The sequence below is a fragment of the Ixodes scapularis genome, unplaced genomic scaffold (genome assembly GCF_016920785.2).
Source record: "Ixodes scapularis isolate PalLabHiFi unplaced genomic scaffold, ASM1692078v2 PGA_scaffold5__190_contigs__length_132052651, whole genome shotgun sequence".
NCBI classification, from domain to species: domain Eukaryota; kingdom Metazoa; phylum Arthropoda; class Arachnida; order Ixodida; family Ixodidae; genus Ixodes; species Ixodes scapularis.
The window spans coordinates 75,330,619-75,345,255 of NW_024609880.1; the positions used below are offsets into that span (position 1 = coordinate 75,330,619).

A 14,637-nucleotide genomic window follows, 5' to 3' on the forward strand; every position below is an offset into this window, starting at 1 on the left:
ACGGTGAGCAGCGAGTTGGGAGCATGTGACACGAAGACACCAATACTGTGAACGCTGCTCTTCCGAAGCTTGACGGTCACCGTTCGCGCCTCACTTTTTAGAGCACTAATGGCCAGGCAAAGCGCAAATATATTTTCATCACCCTCAAACATATTCTGCCACAAACAGTGACGTGGCCGGTGCCTAAAACGCGCTCGCCCACCACAAAGCTTCGCAATTTGAGGTTTCTGCAACTTTTAAATATGAGCACGCTCGTTTTCCTAACGTGCACCAACATCTCCGTCACCTGTAATATGATCCCTCCCGAAATGCTTCGCATTTGTAGACAAATATATCCTTTTTAGCGCGCTGACCAGCGTCAGCGAGCAGGCGCACGGGAAATCCTGGAGAATCTATCTATCCCCGTCTCTTCCGCCATCTTGGAACTACCGCCCCGCCACCTATAGGGCGTTGGAGTTGCGAATAATCGCCGCCGACGTAAGAAACGCAGGGCGGGGCGATTGTCGAGCATTTTTTTTTTTTTATCACTCAACGGCCAATGAGATTCCGAAACGAGCCGATAAGGACGCCGGAGTACGAAGCAACAAGTGTGAACAGAATGAGTCGCACTCTGCATCTCTTCAGTTCTCAGTGACTACACGTGATATTCGGAAGCGTCGTCTATCGATGGGACTGCTCCCATATGTTCGTTGTCGAAAGGACGGGCCGCAATGGTAGTAAAAATACAACGCGTTTTTTTTGTGTGTGTGTGTGTGTTTGTGTAGTAGCTAGGGAGGTACGCGGTTCATTTTCAAAACGTAACTCTCTTCCAACCGCATTTTTTTTTTACAGTTCAGACATGTGGTTACGGACGCAATATACACGTCAATCGTCGACAATCTTTTTTTTTTTGTGTGTGTGTGTGTGTGTGTGTGCGTGTGCGTGTGCGTGTGCGTGTGTGTGTGTGTGTGTGTGTGTGTGTGTGTGTGTGTGTGTGTGTGTGTGTGTGTGTGTGTGTAAAACTTGGGCTTAGAGCTCGGTCTCGCATTTTTATGTACAGGCGACTGGAACGACGCGCACGCGCGGCGCCCTTCTTGAGGGCGTCCGCGAGCGAAAGCGTCGCTGTAGTCGGCATTCCAGGATTGAGCGAACCACGGGCGTAAGAATAAGAGCATTGCCAAACTGTCAGCTTGGACTGCGTTGGTCTAAGAAACGCGGTGGCTCATATAAGCTTCCACTGTGCTTTGGAAAGGCTCTCTTATAATCCGACGTTGAGCGCGGCGAAGCGGAGAACGTGCGCCTTTCATTAGGGAGTTTTCGTAGATCGTTTTCGCCGTCCCGCAAGGCCCTCCGCAACCCGCTACGATAGCGGGAACTCCACAGTCAAGGCTATCGGCGCGCAGGCGCAGTAGCAACTTCTTCGTTGCGGAACGCTTAGCGGAAGGGGCGGCGCGGTCTACGAAAACTCCCTATTGGCTGGCGAGCAGGATGTCGAAATCTGCGACCAATCGGTATCTGCGAGCACTGCGCTACGCCGCGTTTACTGCGCTCGACGGGAGTATAACAGAGCCTTGAGGACGCCACCGAACTCGGCGTCGCGCCTAAGTAATGGAAAGGAGCCAGGGTCAGAACTCGTGACGTCACTGCGAGGCAAATCCTGGTCGTGGCGTCACTAATGGGAACCTTGAGATGGCGCTACCGAAGCATCTCGGCACTTGTACTGTTTTATCACCGGGTGTGCCTGGGAATCCAACGCGGTAGATTCGTCAGTTAAAAATTGACCCGGCTGTTCGTGGGTCTTTTTTTCGTAATAAGTCGGTACCACGCTCTCGAAGTAACGAAGGAGGTAGAGTTTGACTGCTTCAACGGCTGATCCCACGTATTCGAGCTTAATTTGACGCTTACCTCCTTCGCAGTCCAAACAGTGACTCGGCTGAAACCTTCGCGCGTTTGCGTTAAAATGAACGTCGTTTGCCTCGTGGTTCAGCGTTTTCAGACAAGCTCCGATAGAAGCGCGATAAATGTTTCCCTCGGAAAGATTCCCCCTCCCGATCTGACCTCGGTGTTCGATGTCCCCTAGATGGCAGGGCCGAATAGTGCAGAAGTTTTGACGCGCCCCTCGATGGCTTTCTTCGGCTGACGTCGAAGATTCGGCACTGCGGCCTCGCAATCCGTGCGGTGTTGACCAGAAACCGAGAAACAGATGCGCGGCTGGTGGGACGAATAGCGCAAGCCCGATATACGCTCCGTTTCGTCTTAAAATGGACCGCAGCAGACGCCACGGGCCGTCGGAGCCAATCGAATGCCGTGTCAGTGTCACGTGGCCTTCGGGAGGTACGCGATACGCTCATGGGGCTGGATTGGCTGGGGCTGGCTCGTAGTGCCTGCGGCGGTCCATCGCAAAGCCGAGCGCTTCCTCGTGTTGTATTGACCACGGAGGCGCCGCGCCCCGCCGTGCGCTCCGATATCTGCTGCTGCCGCCTCGTGCCCGTCTGACCGGGCGATCCCTCATGAAAACGGGGTCCGGACGGGAAGAACACGGGAAAGAGGATTTATCGGGAGGGGGGATTAAGCTTTTGGCTTGCCTCTCTGTGTCGCTCTGGCTCATTCAATCCCAGCACACGTGTTGTGTTGGTATCGCTCCTTCCCTCCCCCTCCCTTTTCTTCCCCTTTTCCTTCCTATTTTTTTTCCTTTTGCTGTTTTACGTTACTTTCTCGTGTTCGATCCAACTTGTCGTCTCTTTTTGTTTTAGGGAGAAGTGTCCGCTCGGCTGTGGCTCGTTTCGCCTTAGAATGGACCGCGGCGAATGAATGATAAAAGAATGACGAGTAAAAAGTGAGGAAATATACGTAAACAGGAAGTGTGCCGGGGCTACTCAATAGATGGCGCCACTGGGTTTGTTGCCAAAGAAAAAGAAGGGCGAATAGTCGGTGACAGGTTTAGAGTAAAGCGGAAGCTCCTCCTACCTCTTTCCACTTTACCAGAGCTAACGTTGAGAAGCTAGAGGCGACCTCCTCTCTAGCGTTCGCTCTGCGAAAGGGTAAAGAAATGGAAGGAGCTTCCACTTTGTTCTCGACCTGTCACCGACTATGGATCAGGGTCCGAAATCCGAGGCTTCAGCGATAAAAATGGGAAATAATAATCTCGATCGCAGGCTTGTGTGAAGAGAAGGGCTGCGCATAAAACTAGATTTTTGCTTTTTACGGCACTCTTGGCTCCGGTGTTGTCCTCGGAGCTTCGTGACTATGCATTTGCGACGTTCTTGTACTACACAATATATGCAAAAAATTATATATACATATTAAAAAAAAAACCAAAAAAAACGGAGCCCCGCAGAAGGAGCAGCTCCCCCCCCCCCCGCCCTTTTTTTTTACTGTGTTATGGCGTCATCATAAACTAACACGGCGGCGCCCATGGAAAATAATGCACACACTCCAAAAGGTCTGTAGAAGGAGACTGTGCAGGTCCTTGGAGGTGCGCAGTGCACTGTGGGAGGAATGTCGGGAAACTGCTTGTATGTTTACCGCCATCGGAGCTAGCGTGGGCGGAAGTTCAAACCTCGAGCTTTGTGTTTTTAGGGCGTCGTTGCTAACTCGGATGATCGCCATGGCTTCCGTCAAATTTAAACTTCTTCCGCGTTTGCAAAAAATTTTGGATTTTTTTTTTTTTTTTTCGTTTGCAGGAAAGCGTTGGAGCGGTCAATCTGATTTATTCGTTCGCGGTACGCATTTTGGAGCGCCTCTTCAGCATTTGTGTTTTTCTTCGTTCGTGTTTTGTTTTAGTTGTTTTCCAGGGCGGTTGTTAATCGCTCTGAAAGTCTTTCGATGTAATCGGGAAGTTCTTCCTCGTTCAGCGTATCCCTTTTGACATCGCTTTGGGATTAAGAGTAAAGCCAGCGCCAGAGCTGAGTTTTGTCTCTTGTAAGAATTCGTCCTTGCCGAAGCGTGTTACGTTCCTTCGTTTAATATTTTATTTAGTATTCGGGCGTTCCGCGTTACGCTTTTATAGGGAAGCCCTCTTTTGGATGAACGCTTCAATGTAAACAACGGTGCAACTGTGAGTAATGGAATAACGCTCGCAGCTGTCACTTTTTTATGTATGTATTTAAAACGCTGTTGAGCTAATGCGTTTAAGAGGGGAATGAGCTTACAAAAGCTATTACAGAGTGTAGATATTAGCAAGAACCAGGGCGAAGAATAAAAATCGAAATAGTTTAAATCATGATTTAAATCGACATTTCAATTTCTTAGGTTTTCGTATGATAATTTAATCAAAACTTAGAAATCATCCCCAAAATGCTTTTTATTTACTGTTCGTCTACCATTTGATGCTCTTTATGTGCACTTGTTTTCTTTTAAATTTGAATTAAAGAATCAAACGAAGATTTAAAGCAGTTTGTACACGGACAACTCTTCTGAGCAAATGAGAGCGTTGAGGTCTTTTTCTACGTTCGGCAGTAATGTAATGTGCAAATTAAAACGGGAAAGAGAAAGCAAATACAGATTTTTCGCCATGTAAAGAAATACGCTGCTTTTGTAAAAGACACCTGTGCTGTGGTCACGCTCAACGTCGAAATGTTTTGAGCACACGCGGAGGACCTTATAGACCCGGGGTTTTCTCAAACCGACGAGCCTACACCAAGAGCTTCCACGTGGTTCCTGGAGTGGCAAGCGGTGAATACTGTTACCTTTAAGCGCCCGAATTGCACAAGCTGTATTTCGGGCACTTGAGCACTTCTGAGCCCCTCGGTATAGCGAGCGGCCGATCACAACCCGTATACATATTTACGCGCTGTTTCCAGACAAGCCCGCGTTTGCCCACACCAGGTGTGGGCACTGTGCGTGCGCACAAACCAAATTCGCGCGAGGTGAACCCTCTGCGCATGCGCAGTGCCGTTGACAGCGCCACCGCAGCTGCTTGACGTCAGGGCCGCGGGTTGGTCTATAAGCTCAACATCAGCGGTCAGAAAATGAAAGTCTGCTGCGTGTGGAAAGCACGACCGAGGACAGGCTGCGGTCGAGGTTTACCTGCGCAGGCGCAGACGGGTCTTTCCCTCGCTTCGTTTACCACACAGTAGAGGGCACATGGCTCCGGACATGATTAGTATACGGCAGCTTCCGTCACATCGCTAATTATGCTGCAGAATGCGAATGCGAACGTTCTTTAACAAACCGTTTAACGAACATTCGCCGGCCGATTTAGTGTTTATGATTGTGGTGCTGGTGAAATCGACTCTTAATCAATTGGCGAGATGGATTTAACTGACGTATTTTGGCACTGCAGGTGCATCGGAGTGAAAAAGCTGAGAGCTTTCGAAGGAGTTTAATATAAAAGAGTCCTCTATTATATTAAGACTTTCCCGCCGTCTTTTGGCTCCCTATTTTTGTGTGCTGGTTCTCTTTTCACACCCTCCACGAGTTGCAGTGGGCAAAATTTGATTCCAATAGCGTCTTATGGTCCATTTAATGAAACATTGTTATTTAAGCTGTACTTGAGAAGTAGAAATGTATTGTCCTGGCCTCTCTTCCGTATTGTTTTCAGTGATCGAACGGATTGATCAATCAATCTCCCATGTCTAAAAATACACATGGTAATGAAAAAGAAAACATTTTCTTGCTACTGTGATTTAAATCAACTTAACCTAATTTAAATAAGATCAATGGCTTAAATGAAATAGATCAGATTTAAATCAAACAATTGATTTTAATATTTAAAAACAAAATCACCATTTTTTTTTCACCCTGGTAAGAGCACCCTTCAACAAAGGAACATCGTTAAGGCTAACGATCGAAGCGGGAAGGCGATTCAATAAATCGACGTTTGGGCCATTAAAATTACACTGAAAAGATGACACTTAAATATAAGAATACCAATTTTTTTTTTTTTTTAACTTTTTTTTTTTTTTTTTTTTTGCTATTTCACGTTATGAGGCAGGTCGAAACAAAACTTTAGGGCGACAGAAAGGTCGATGGGTTCCTCTTTATTAACGCTGGTTCACTCATTTACGTTTGTCTGTTACCAACCGCGTCACGACGGCTCCTGACCGCTTACGATCAGAGAACTCAACAGAACGCACGGTCACGATGGCGCCACCTATCAGATTTCCCTGGAAGTACTTCGGATCCGCTGAATGTCGCGCAATACTTGCGAGATGGATGTGTTATGCGCACTGTCTATGAAATATGGTCGCTTATGACATTGCCGAAATCTGTTAAAGGCCACAGTGAAGAGCAAGAAAAAAAAAAAAAAACGTTATGCGTAAACAAATTTGAGATTATACGCGGATTAGAAATGTTTTTGAGTTACCGGACTGATAGATGGCGCCAGTGGATTTCCTCATCGTAAGCTGTGACGGAACCTTGTAGCGCACTCGTGCAGAGTCAAACGTAAATGTGTGAAACAGCCTCTACGGGCTGAGCAGCGCCGACTTGCGGACCTTGACAGCTCCATACGCTCCTGCACCGACGAATTCACATCGCGCACACGACGACGAAACGCGGTGAAAATACGCTCTAATCGCTCGTTTTCTTTTTTCTCCGAGCTCCCGCAGCGTTTTCTCCCTGCGGACAGACACAAAATCGGGACGCTATCTGGAGAAAAAAATGCCCGCCTACCACCAACTGTCGCGAAAACAAAAAACCGCGTGTGTACAACTATACTCGGTTTTCTTACCTTACGATGGACCGCAGATGGCGTCACGAGCCGATCGAAGCCAATCCAACAGCGTATACGAGCGTCACGCGTCCTTCGGAAAAGGCGCGGCGACGTGCGGGGCGCGTGGTCACGTGACCCGTTGGAAGCGCTTCATTGGCTGGAATGGCTCGTGGTGTCCCGCTGCGGTCCATCGTGAGGTGAAACGAACTGTAGGTGGCCGTGGCAGCAAAAAGGGCACGTAAATAAAAAGGATCGCGAAGGAAAGGAGATAACGGGCTGGTGTAAGAATGAAGGGAGCAGTGAGCGAGCTCTGGGAACGATTTGTCTCTCGGACGCGGAGTTTTTGGAAGTAGCCCTCTCCCGACGTGGGCCTTGTGGATCGTACCCGCTGCCCACTCCACTTGGCGTGGTGGTGGGTGCGGTCGGCTTCGGCACCGTGTGCGGCGGCGGATGTCACCTCCGGCTCCTTCGTTTTTTTATATTCACTTATTCGTTTTTTCTTCCCTCTTCTGATCATTGTGTTGCTTGCCGTGCGCGATATAATATTCTTTTTACCGTTATTTTTGTGTTTTTTTTTTGTTATTATTTTATTATTATTCCTTTATATATGCGACACGTCCGCTAGTCCGTGTTTGCGCCTCCGTGCGTTGCTGGCCTGCGTGCGTGCTCGAGAGAGACTGGCGCAGGGTTATGTCGTCATTGGCCGTGCGCAACGCGCGGGGGACAGAATGGCCTTTTCACGCTGATGACGCTGATGTGGAGTATATTTCTCCTTTTTTTTTTTTTACATATATTAGTTAATTATTGATGACCGCGAAGCACGAAAATGATGACACACACCCGCGCGCACGCAAAACACGAACGTTCGGAATTATGTATTAAACCGAATCCCTCTTTTCCGTAAGTAGCTTGGCGATGCCCAAGAGGAGCAGTGGAACGATTTTAATGTCGAAAGAATTGCCCCTTTGCATTTTTTATATTGTTTATGCAAGCCCAAGTGACCAGAAACGCGTCAACTTTCTCCGAAAAAACTGCTATTCTGCTGCGTAATCACAAAGCAAAAAAAAAAAAAAAAAAAAGTAAGACGAATTATTTGCCGAGCTGCCGCCGCCTGTCGGGGTTACGGGAACTAAAATGACAGCGTCGCTGGGGGATACGCGGAAGTCAAAAAAAACCTGTCCCTCTCCGCTGCTACACTCACCGTCAGCCCCGTGGCGAACCGTCCTTTGTGTCGATCGCTCGCGGCGACCTACGACTAGGCTAAAAAAAGTCGACGATCGCGGAGGAAGCGGCTGGTCTCTAAAGAGAAGACCGAAAGGGAAACTAGACGTGAACCCCCAGAGTACGTCACTCGAAAGTGACCTCGCTCGGAAGAAAATGCGGTTTTCAGTTTTTCGTTCCATAGGTGACGCAGATTAAGTTCCACAGTTAATTGGCCAAAGTCTGAAAATCGTTGCACCGCCCTTTTAAAGGGACTCTGACGGTATTTATGCTCTCCAATGTTTTTATTTGTACATTGACGCGTGACAGCCCAGCTAACCAAAACACGATTTGCGGCTTTTTTTTTTTTTGTCGAGGCTTTGTAAAGCTTTGCGCTTCTCCAAGGAGGATTCGTGTTGAGAAGTTGGCTAAAGCCAAGACGAGCACAGTTAAGCAAAGGCAGCTCCCAGGACCATGTCTGCGGCCGCTTTGGCGGCGTCGTGGGTGCAACGAAGTCAGCATCCTCGTGGCTGCGATTTTCAGTACGGGACGACATTGCACTTTGTTTGGCAACGATCACCGGCGACTTGATGCTTGCGACCGACACGCGAACATTTCTCGGCGAAGGCGCGGTGTGCGAAAGTCAGAGGAGACCTCTCATGCCGAGACGACGCAAGCGAACACGCACGGTCGACCGCTCGCGTGGCGTCGCAAGCGCGAGATGCTTGGGCTTTTACGTCGCGGTGGAGAAATGCTATTCTAAAACTCTTTTGCGTACTGTGCGCTAACGCAAGCGCTAAATTTAGCGCTAACGTGCGCTAAAATTGCATACGTTGTTCTAAAACTCCCTTGTAGGTCTTCCTCCCCAGTCCAGTTTTGGTTTCGAGCAGTTGCGTTTTTTTTGCTTTATGAAAGATATACATGACGCTGTAGCAAAATATTATTTGGGTAGTCTTCTGACACCATAATAAATCGCCTAAAAATTTTTTTTTTTTTTTTTTGGGGGGGGGGGTGTTAGTGTGTCTGTAAGCTGGGCACTTGCTTTTTCGTTTCGCACGTTGTAGTTTAACGTCAAAGAACGGTTCCCTCGTGAAGCTAGGCTTGACGCCGATGCGACTGATTTAATAGATGACGAGTATTAAGCGGAGGAAAATGGAAAACTGAGAACGTCACCACAAGTTAACGGAATGCGGTGGTCCAACCGTAATGTGCTGAATGAGTCTCGATTATGATCTGAGTCTGCACTAAGACAATAAGGGCCACGTTTCGCTCGATCAGATTTCCATCAGAGATCGCGTTCTCCGAGTAAAAGTACACTCACTCACCTTGGCCTTGCCTGGATTGCTCCTTTCGTATATCTTCGTGCTGCATTCACACCACCAACGCTACAGACGCCAGCACGTGCAGCGCATGTAGCTGCACTCGCGCACACTCCATGGGGCTCGGGTGATTTAGTAAAAGCTCCGGAGGAGAGATATTAGCCGTAGTCTTCGACTGCAGCTGTTCTCTGACCGGCTTTGTCGTAGCTTTTGCATCGGACGAGATGGATGCCTTTGCCGATAAGAACACCGAAAAGCGAATCAATTGGCTTGTCTCTTCATTTCTTGAGCTGTCACCGACTATAGAGTGACGCGATTGCAAACTGCGCGTTCTGTCTCGCTTCAGGCTCGTCACTCGTATCACTGACGACCGATGTTTCGCGTTGCTTTGCGCAGAAGTACCGGTACCAGGAAGAAGTGGACCTGCCCCCGACGTCGTCTCGGCTCAAGGACGTGGACGGCCTGGGCACCAGCGTCGACCACTACTCCTCGAGCGCCGTAGAATCGCCCAGGAAGGTGAGCGAGAAGGACGCCGCGTTTGTAAGCCGCTCTAGCACCGCTCCTACCGTTCACCACTGTCACGATGACAGAGTCATTCGGGGGCACGCCTCAGGAATGTTCCAAACCAGGCTTGTTTCATGCTTGGAACATGTCTGCTGAAAGGTTTTGTACAGTCGCCGGCCATATGAGCTCCCCCGACCGAACGCCGACCGGATCAGCAAGAATCCCGCACGCGGCGCGTTTTTTTTCAATCAGCCAATAAGAGCTCGGTGTAGTTCTGACGTCACCGCCACTCTCGAGCAAGAAGCGGACGACTTGCTGTCCGTATTGCGACGAAGGACCCGCGTCGCCGGGGGCTCGTACCCCATTGCCGAGTTGGCGCCGTCCGAGTGGGACGACGTTACGTGCAGGTAGGGGAGCTGTTCACGGACTTTGGCTACTCTAGCTGGTTTTGGTTTGGACACGAGATGGAAGCCCCTGTGTCCACCCACCGTGTCTTCCGATCGAAGCGAGCGAGTAGGTCGGGCGCGCGCTGCCGTCGTTGAATCTCGGAGAAACTCGTGGCCTCGTTGTGTTCACGCCGACGACGGAACCTCATTGGCTTCGGAGCGGTGACGAGGTTCCTTGGGACACGACACGCACTGCGTTTCTCGACTTGCGTCGCTGACTGTGGTCGTGGCAATGGCCGCCGCTTTTTTTTTTTTTGACGGCTTTCGGAAACTTACCGCTTCTTTACGAACGAGGACTTTGGCCTCGGAGAAAATGGAGAAGAGCAGTTCGAAAGGAGCGTTGGTTTTGTCGACTAGCAACTTCCAGACGCGCTGGAAACGAGCGCAGAAATCACGACCGATAATCTTCTTTGCTGTAGTCAGTGACAAGTTAAAGAGACACTGACGGGGTATTTATGCTCGCCGAGGTTTTTATTTGAACGTGACCTACGAGAGTCCGACTACCCAGAACACAAGAGACCGATCTCACCGAGCGTTCGGTGCATGCGTGGCGCCGCCATAACTTTAGTTCGCAAGAGACAAACGGCAGTGCACGAGAGGGCTGTTGCCGTCTAGTGCTCTGCACGCGCGGAGCTCCAGCGAGATTGTCGGTTGTGCAGAAAGGCTAAAAGTTCCCTCGACGCATTGCAGCGGCGGTGGTGTAGTCAAACTGGCTGCGGAGATCGGTCTATTTGCGGCTCGAAATTCGTTTTGTTCCCGTCGGAAAACAGCCGTTCGAGAGTTGGCCGGTTTCTGTCACGCTCACTCTCTTTTTTATGGTCACGTGGCGTTCATACTATGTGTACCAAATATATTCAAAGTCGTGGGTCACCTAAAAAACAGTCAAATAAAAAAAAAAAAAAAAAAAAAAAAAAAGAATATGAACCCTATTTTTGTGGCCTTCGAAAACCTGCAAATACATTACAATGAAAAAAAAAAATGTTACACAGATCCCAGGAAGTATATCTACACGCCGCATTCTCAATATGGCGACGTACCCCGGGCTGGACGACGCGATGTCGTTCGTGGTACCGGTTAGAGCCACTAAAGAAACCACGCTTCAGAGTAGCGACACTTCAGTCGTATTGGTGAACCGAAATTTGGATTTCAGAAAAAATAATGCAGGAGATGTAGGCGGGACGCGACAATCCCTACAACACTACTCGTAAGGCCATATCTCGAATGGACGGCCGTATTTTTGAAAGAAGAGGTCGAGATTGAACCAGGCCGACGAGGCGCGTGACATGAAGATACCTAACATTAAAAACGAGCGTGTTGGTAAATACATAAACAACCGGAAAGAATAAACACAAAGTTCGGGACGTGACGTCTGTTTGCGTCCCGAACTTTGTGTTTATTCTTTCCGGTTGTTTATGAAGATACCTAGTTTCCTCCTCTCTTCACTTCGCTCCCCCAAGGCCGCGAGGCGGAGGAGACGCGTGGCCGTTCCCTCTCCTTCTCGGAGAAACATGACGTGAACATTTCTGTCAAATGCGCCCTCTTTTCTTGAAAAATACGGTCATCATTCGAGATATCGCTGTATGAGTGATGTTTTTATGTTTGTAGCATCCCGCTGACACGCTTTTGCCGCGTGTTTTGTGGAATCCAGATTTCGGTTGAGCATCCCTTTAAATCATGGTTGCCAGTATTCTGAAGCTTTATCCGATATCGTAGGAAACGCTTTTTTGGTTCTCCAGAAATGTTAAGACAGTTCGCGCAGAGCAAAACAGGTTCTCCCGAGGTTCATAACACCATATTTCAAGCTGAGAAAGTCCCACTTTTGAATTGTGACGATCAACAGTTGCGTTTGCTCTGCACTAAACTCCAAGATGGCGGCGCTCACTAACAGATCGGGGGACGGAGTGCCGATACTCTAAGCGTAACTCATTTCGTGGCTCTAGTATTGGGCCCAATCGGTCTTCAAGCGCAGAACATTGAGGGGAAGGGATATGAGTGCGAAACAATCGCATTTATGAAACAATGGGCGTGGCTAACTGCATTCACTCTGCTTGCTTCGTGACATCGTTCTTTGGCGCTCTTCTCGACTAACGCCCTCATTGGCTGCGATATGCCGGGACTGGCGTTTCTCACGCTCTCAGTCGCGTAACGGGGCGGAGCTTCGTCACCCACGTAATCACTCCCTCTTAGCTTTTCGCGTCTCCCCCCATGCGCCATGTGTTTTGGCGTACGGCCCGCCGTATATAATAGCTTGTCAGCGGCGAGTTCGTATATCTTGTTTTCCTGGTAACTTCGATCCTCGACAAGTGTTCTTTCCGTGGTCAAAGGCTGGTGGTCAGAACGCGCCCGTTTTTGTGTTCGACATTTCGTGAAGCCCAGATGAGAGCGTGGCCGCGAGGCTCGACCACTGATTAGTTGACGGGTGGGAGAGGAGGAAAGAGGTTGCTCGACGCTGACCGGTTTAACGGGGAGGTCACGTGATCATAGGCGAGAAGAAGTGACTCGACCACCTGTGCGCACTGAGGGAGAAAAGCTCGACGGTATGGAAGGCTCTGGAAGATCGCCAGGTTTATCGGCCCGATTAGCGGTAGTACCGCTTCATTCTAGGAACAACTATCGAGCGTACACATTGGTACGCGTTAAAGTACCTCATGAAGTGTGCCGTGAACGTCAGTGTCTGGCGTCTGGCAACTCAGAGTATCGCTAAACGTTTGTGATGCTAGAGCGTCTCACGTATGCTACACTATTGCTTAGCAATTTTCCATACATTTTGTATAAACCAGTGTGACAGCAAGGAAGAAACACGTACGCCTCAAACACTGTCTGTAGATTGTCTTTTGTATCATGTAATAGCGCTGTGGCCGCGGCTTTAGAAAACGAACAAGAAAAACACCTGAAAAGAAACAGAAAATATCCACTAAACAGTTTTTTTACGAGAGTTAAATTTGTTAAATATTTAGACGACACCTGCGGTTTAGGTCACCCTACCCGGGCACCTCTTTTTCCCCGCTGTAAAGAAGGAAGATATCTAGTGACATGCGACAGTTCACATGGGGACTTTTAACGCGCATCGTCTAGTATAGTGACATGTAGGTATAAGTATGCGCAATGAGAAACCTGCAGGTATGTGATGAACGGGGAGGGATCGCGGTTATTGCGAACTACCTCATTTAATCTAGGATCTGCAGGGCGATTTCGTGATAAGGGAACAATGAAACCGAGAGCCTCGGCATTTGCGAATACGTGTGCTCAGCAGGAGCGTCGCGAGTTGTTTACCTGAGGTAATGAGTCTGGCTAGAGCCGTAGTAATTAAGCCAGACGAGAGAGCTAAGCCCAGTTAATCCACAAAGGCGTTTCCCCGCTGATTGCATTCCGAGCAATAGGATCGCGGCTGCGCGGGAACGGACGATTCGAATACCGTGTTCGAAACAAAGAATAGATAAATAGAACTGAAGCTTTCGAATTGGACGGCGGCCTGCTCCACCTAGCCACCTTAATAATTGGGCTAGTTGATAATCAGTGACAGCGAATTCGGGGACAAAAAAGGGACACAAACACGGAGCCGTGTTTGTGTCCCTTTATTGTCCCCGTCTCTTGCGTTGAATTTGATGGCATGAATAGATATATGGATACGGCTGGACACTTTGAATCGGGCGGATACTGGCGCGATGTCGTGAGTATTTTGCAAACCAACTGTTTGGGTGAATCGGGCGGAAACTGGCGCGATGTAGTGAGTATTTTGCATACCAACTGTTCGGGTGATGGGACGCCACCCATCTGCATTTACGTGAGGCGGGGTGACGGGAATCTCGCGCTTTTAATCCCTTATAGTCTCTGACAAAATGAAAACGGCAGGGTGACTCTTCGGTCATTGCCTCCTTGATTTTAGAGAGCCTGTCAAATCGCGAAAGAACGTGGCCGTTGTAAAGGGGAAAGGAGATCAGAAAAGAGGGCGCGCGCTGGGGCTCTCTCTGGCAGCGCCAAGCAATGTCCCAGCGGTAAAATCCGGAAACATACGCGCTCTTTCTTTTTTTAACATAAGGAGAACATTTCGCGTCGTCCCTTGTCTATTTCGACCTTCTCCCGTTTCTCCGCGCGCCGCTATTCGCGACTCCAGCGAACTATTCGCCTCGAGATCGAACCATGCCGCCACCGTGCGGCCAAAATTGGAAACGCGCGAAAGCGGGGATACCGCCGTGCGTCGTCTGCTACGGGCGCACGCTGAGAAGCATGGAATCTCGACGACGCAAGCCTGTTTCAGGCTGAGCTTGACATTCCTTATTAAATGTTTTATGTTTTTGTTGCCGTTTCTTCTTACTGAAGGTTTTGTTGTATCGTTTGCCATGCGTAGAAATTCAGCAAAGCGATTATTATTAACTCGGAAGCTTCCATAATCTTAATGTGTTGGTCCCACGTATTTTTGTTATCTCGCACAAACCGTGGCTTTCGTAAAGCATTGAATGTTGAGTGGGTCTGTGGTTTGATTAGAAAAGTAACCCGACTGATCGCTATTATTCAATAGGCTAATCAATCAATA

At 49.0% G+C, this 14,637-nt stretch overlaps 1 protein-coding gene across 9 annotated transcripts in view; it reads left to right on the forward strand.

The window, feature by feature from the left end:
• The window catches only part of LOC8036906 (disks large 1 tumor suppressor protein), a 645,442-nt gene that overhangs the window by 83,006 nt on the left and 547,799 nt on the right, over positions 1-14,637 (forward strand). For all 9 annotated transcript variants that reach the window (XM_042293831.1, XM_042293829.1, XM_042293830.1 and 6 more), the window contains exon 4: positions 9,550-9,669. In XM_042293831.1, the coding sequence (XP_042149765.1) occupies positions 9,550-9,669 (120 nt within the window). The remainder of the gene's footprint in view (positions 1-9,549; positions 9,670-14,637) is intronic.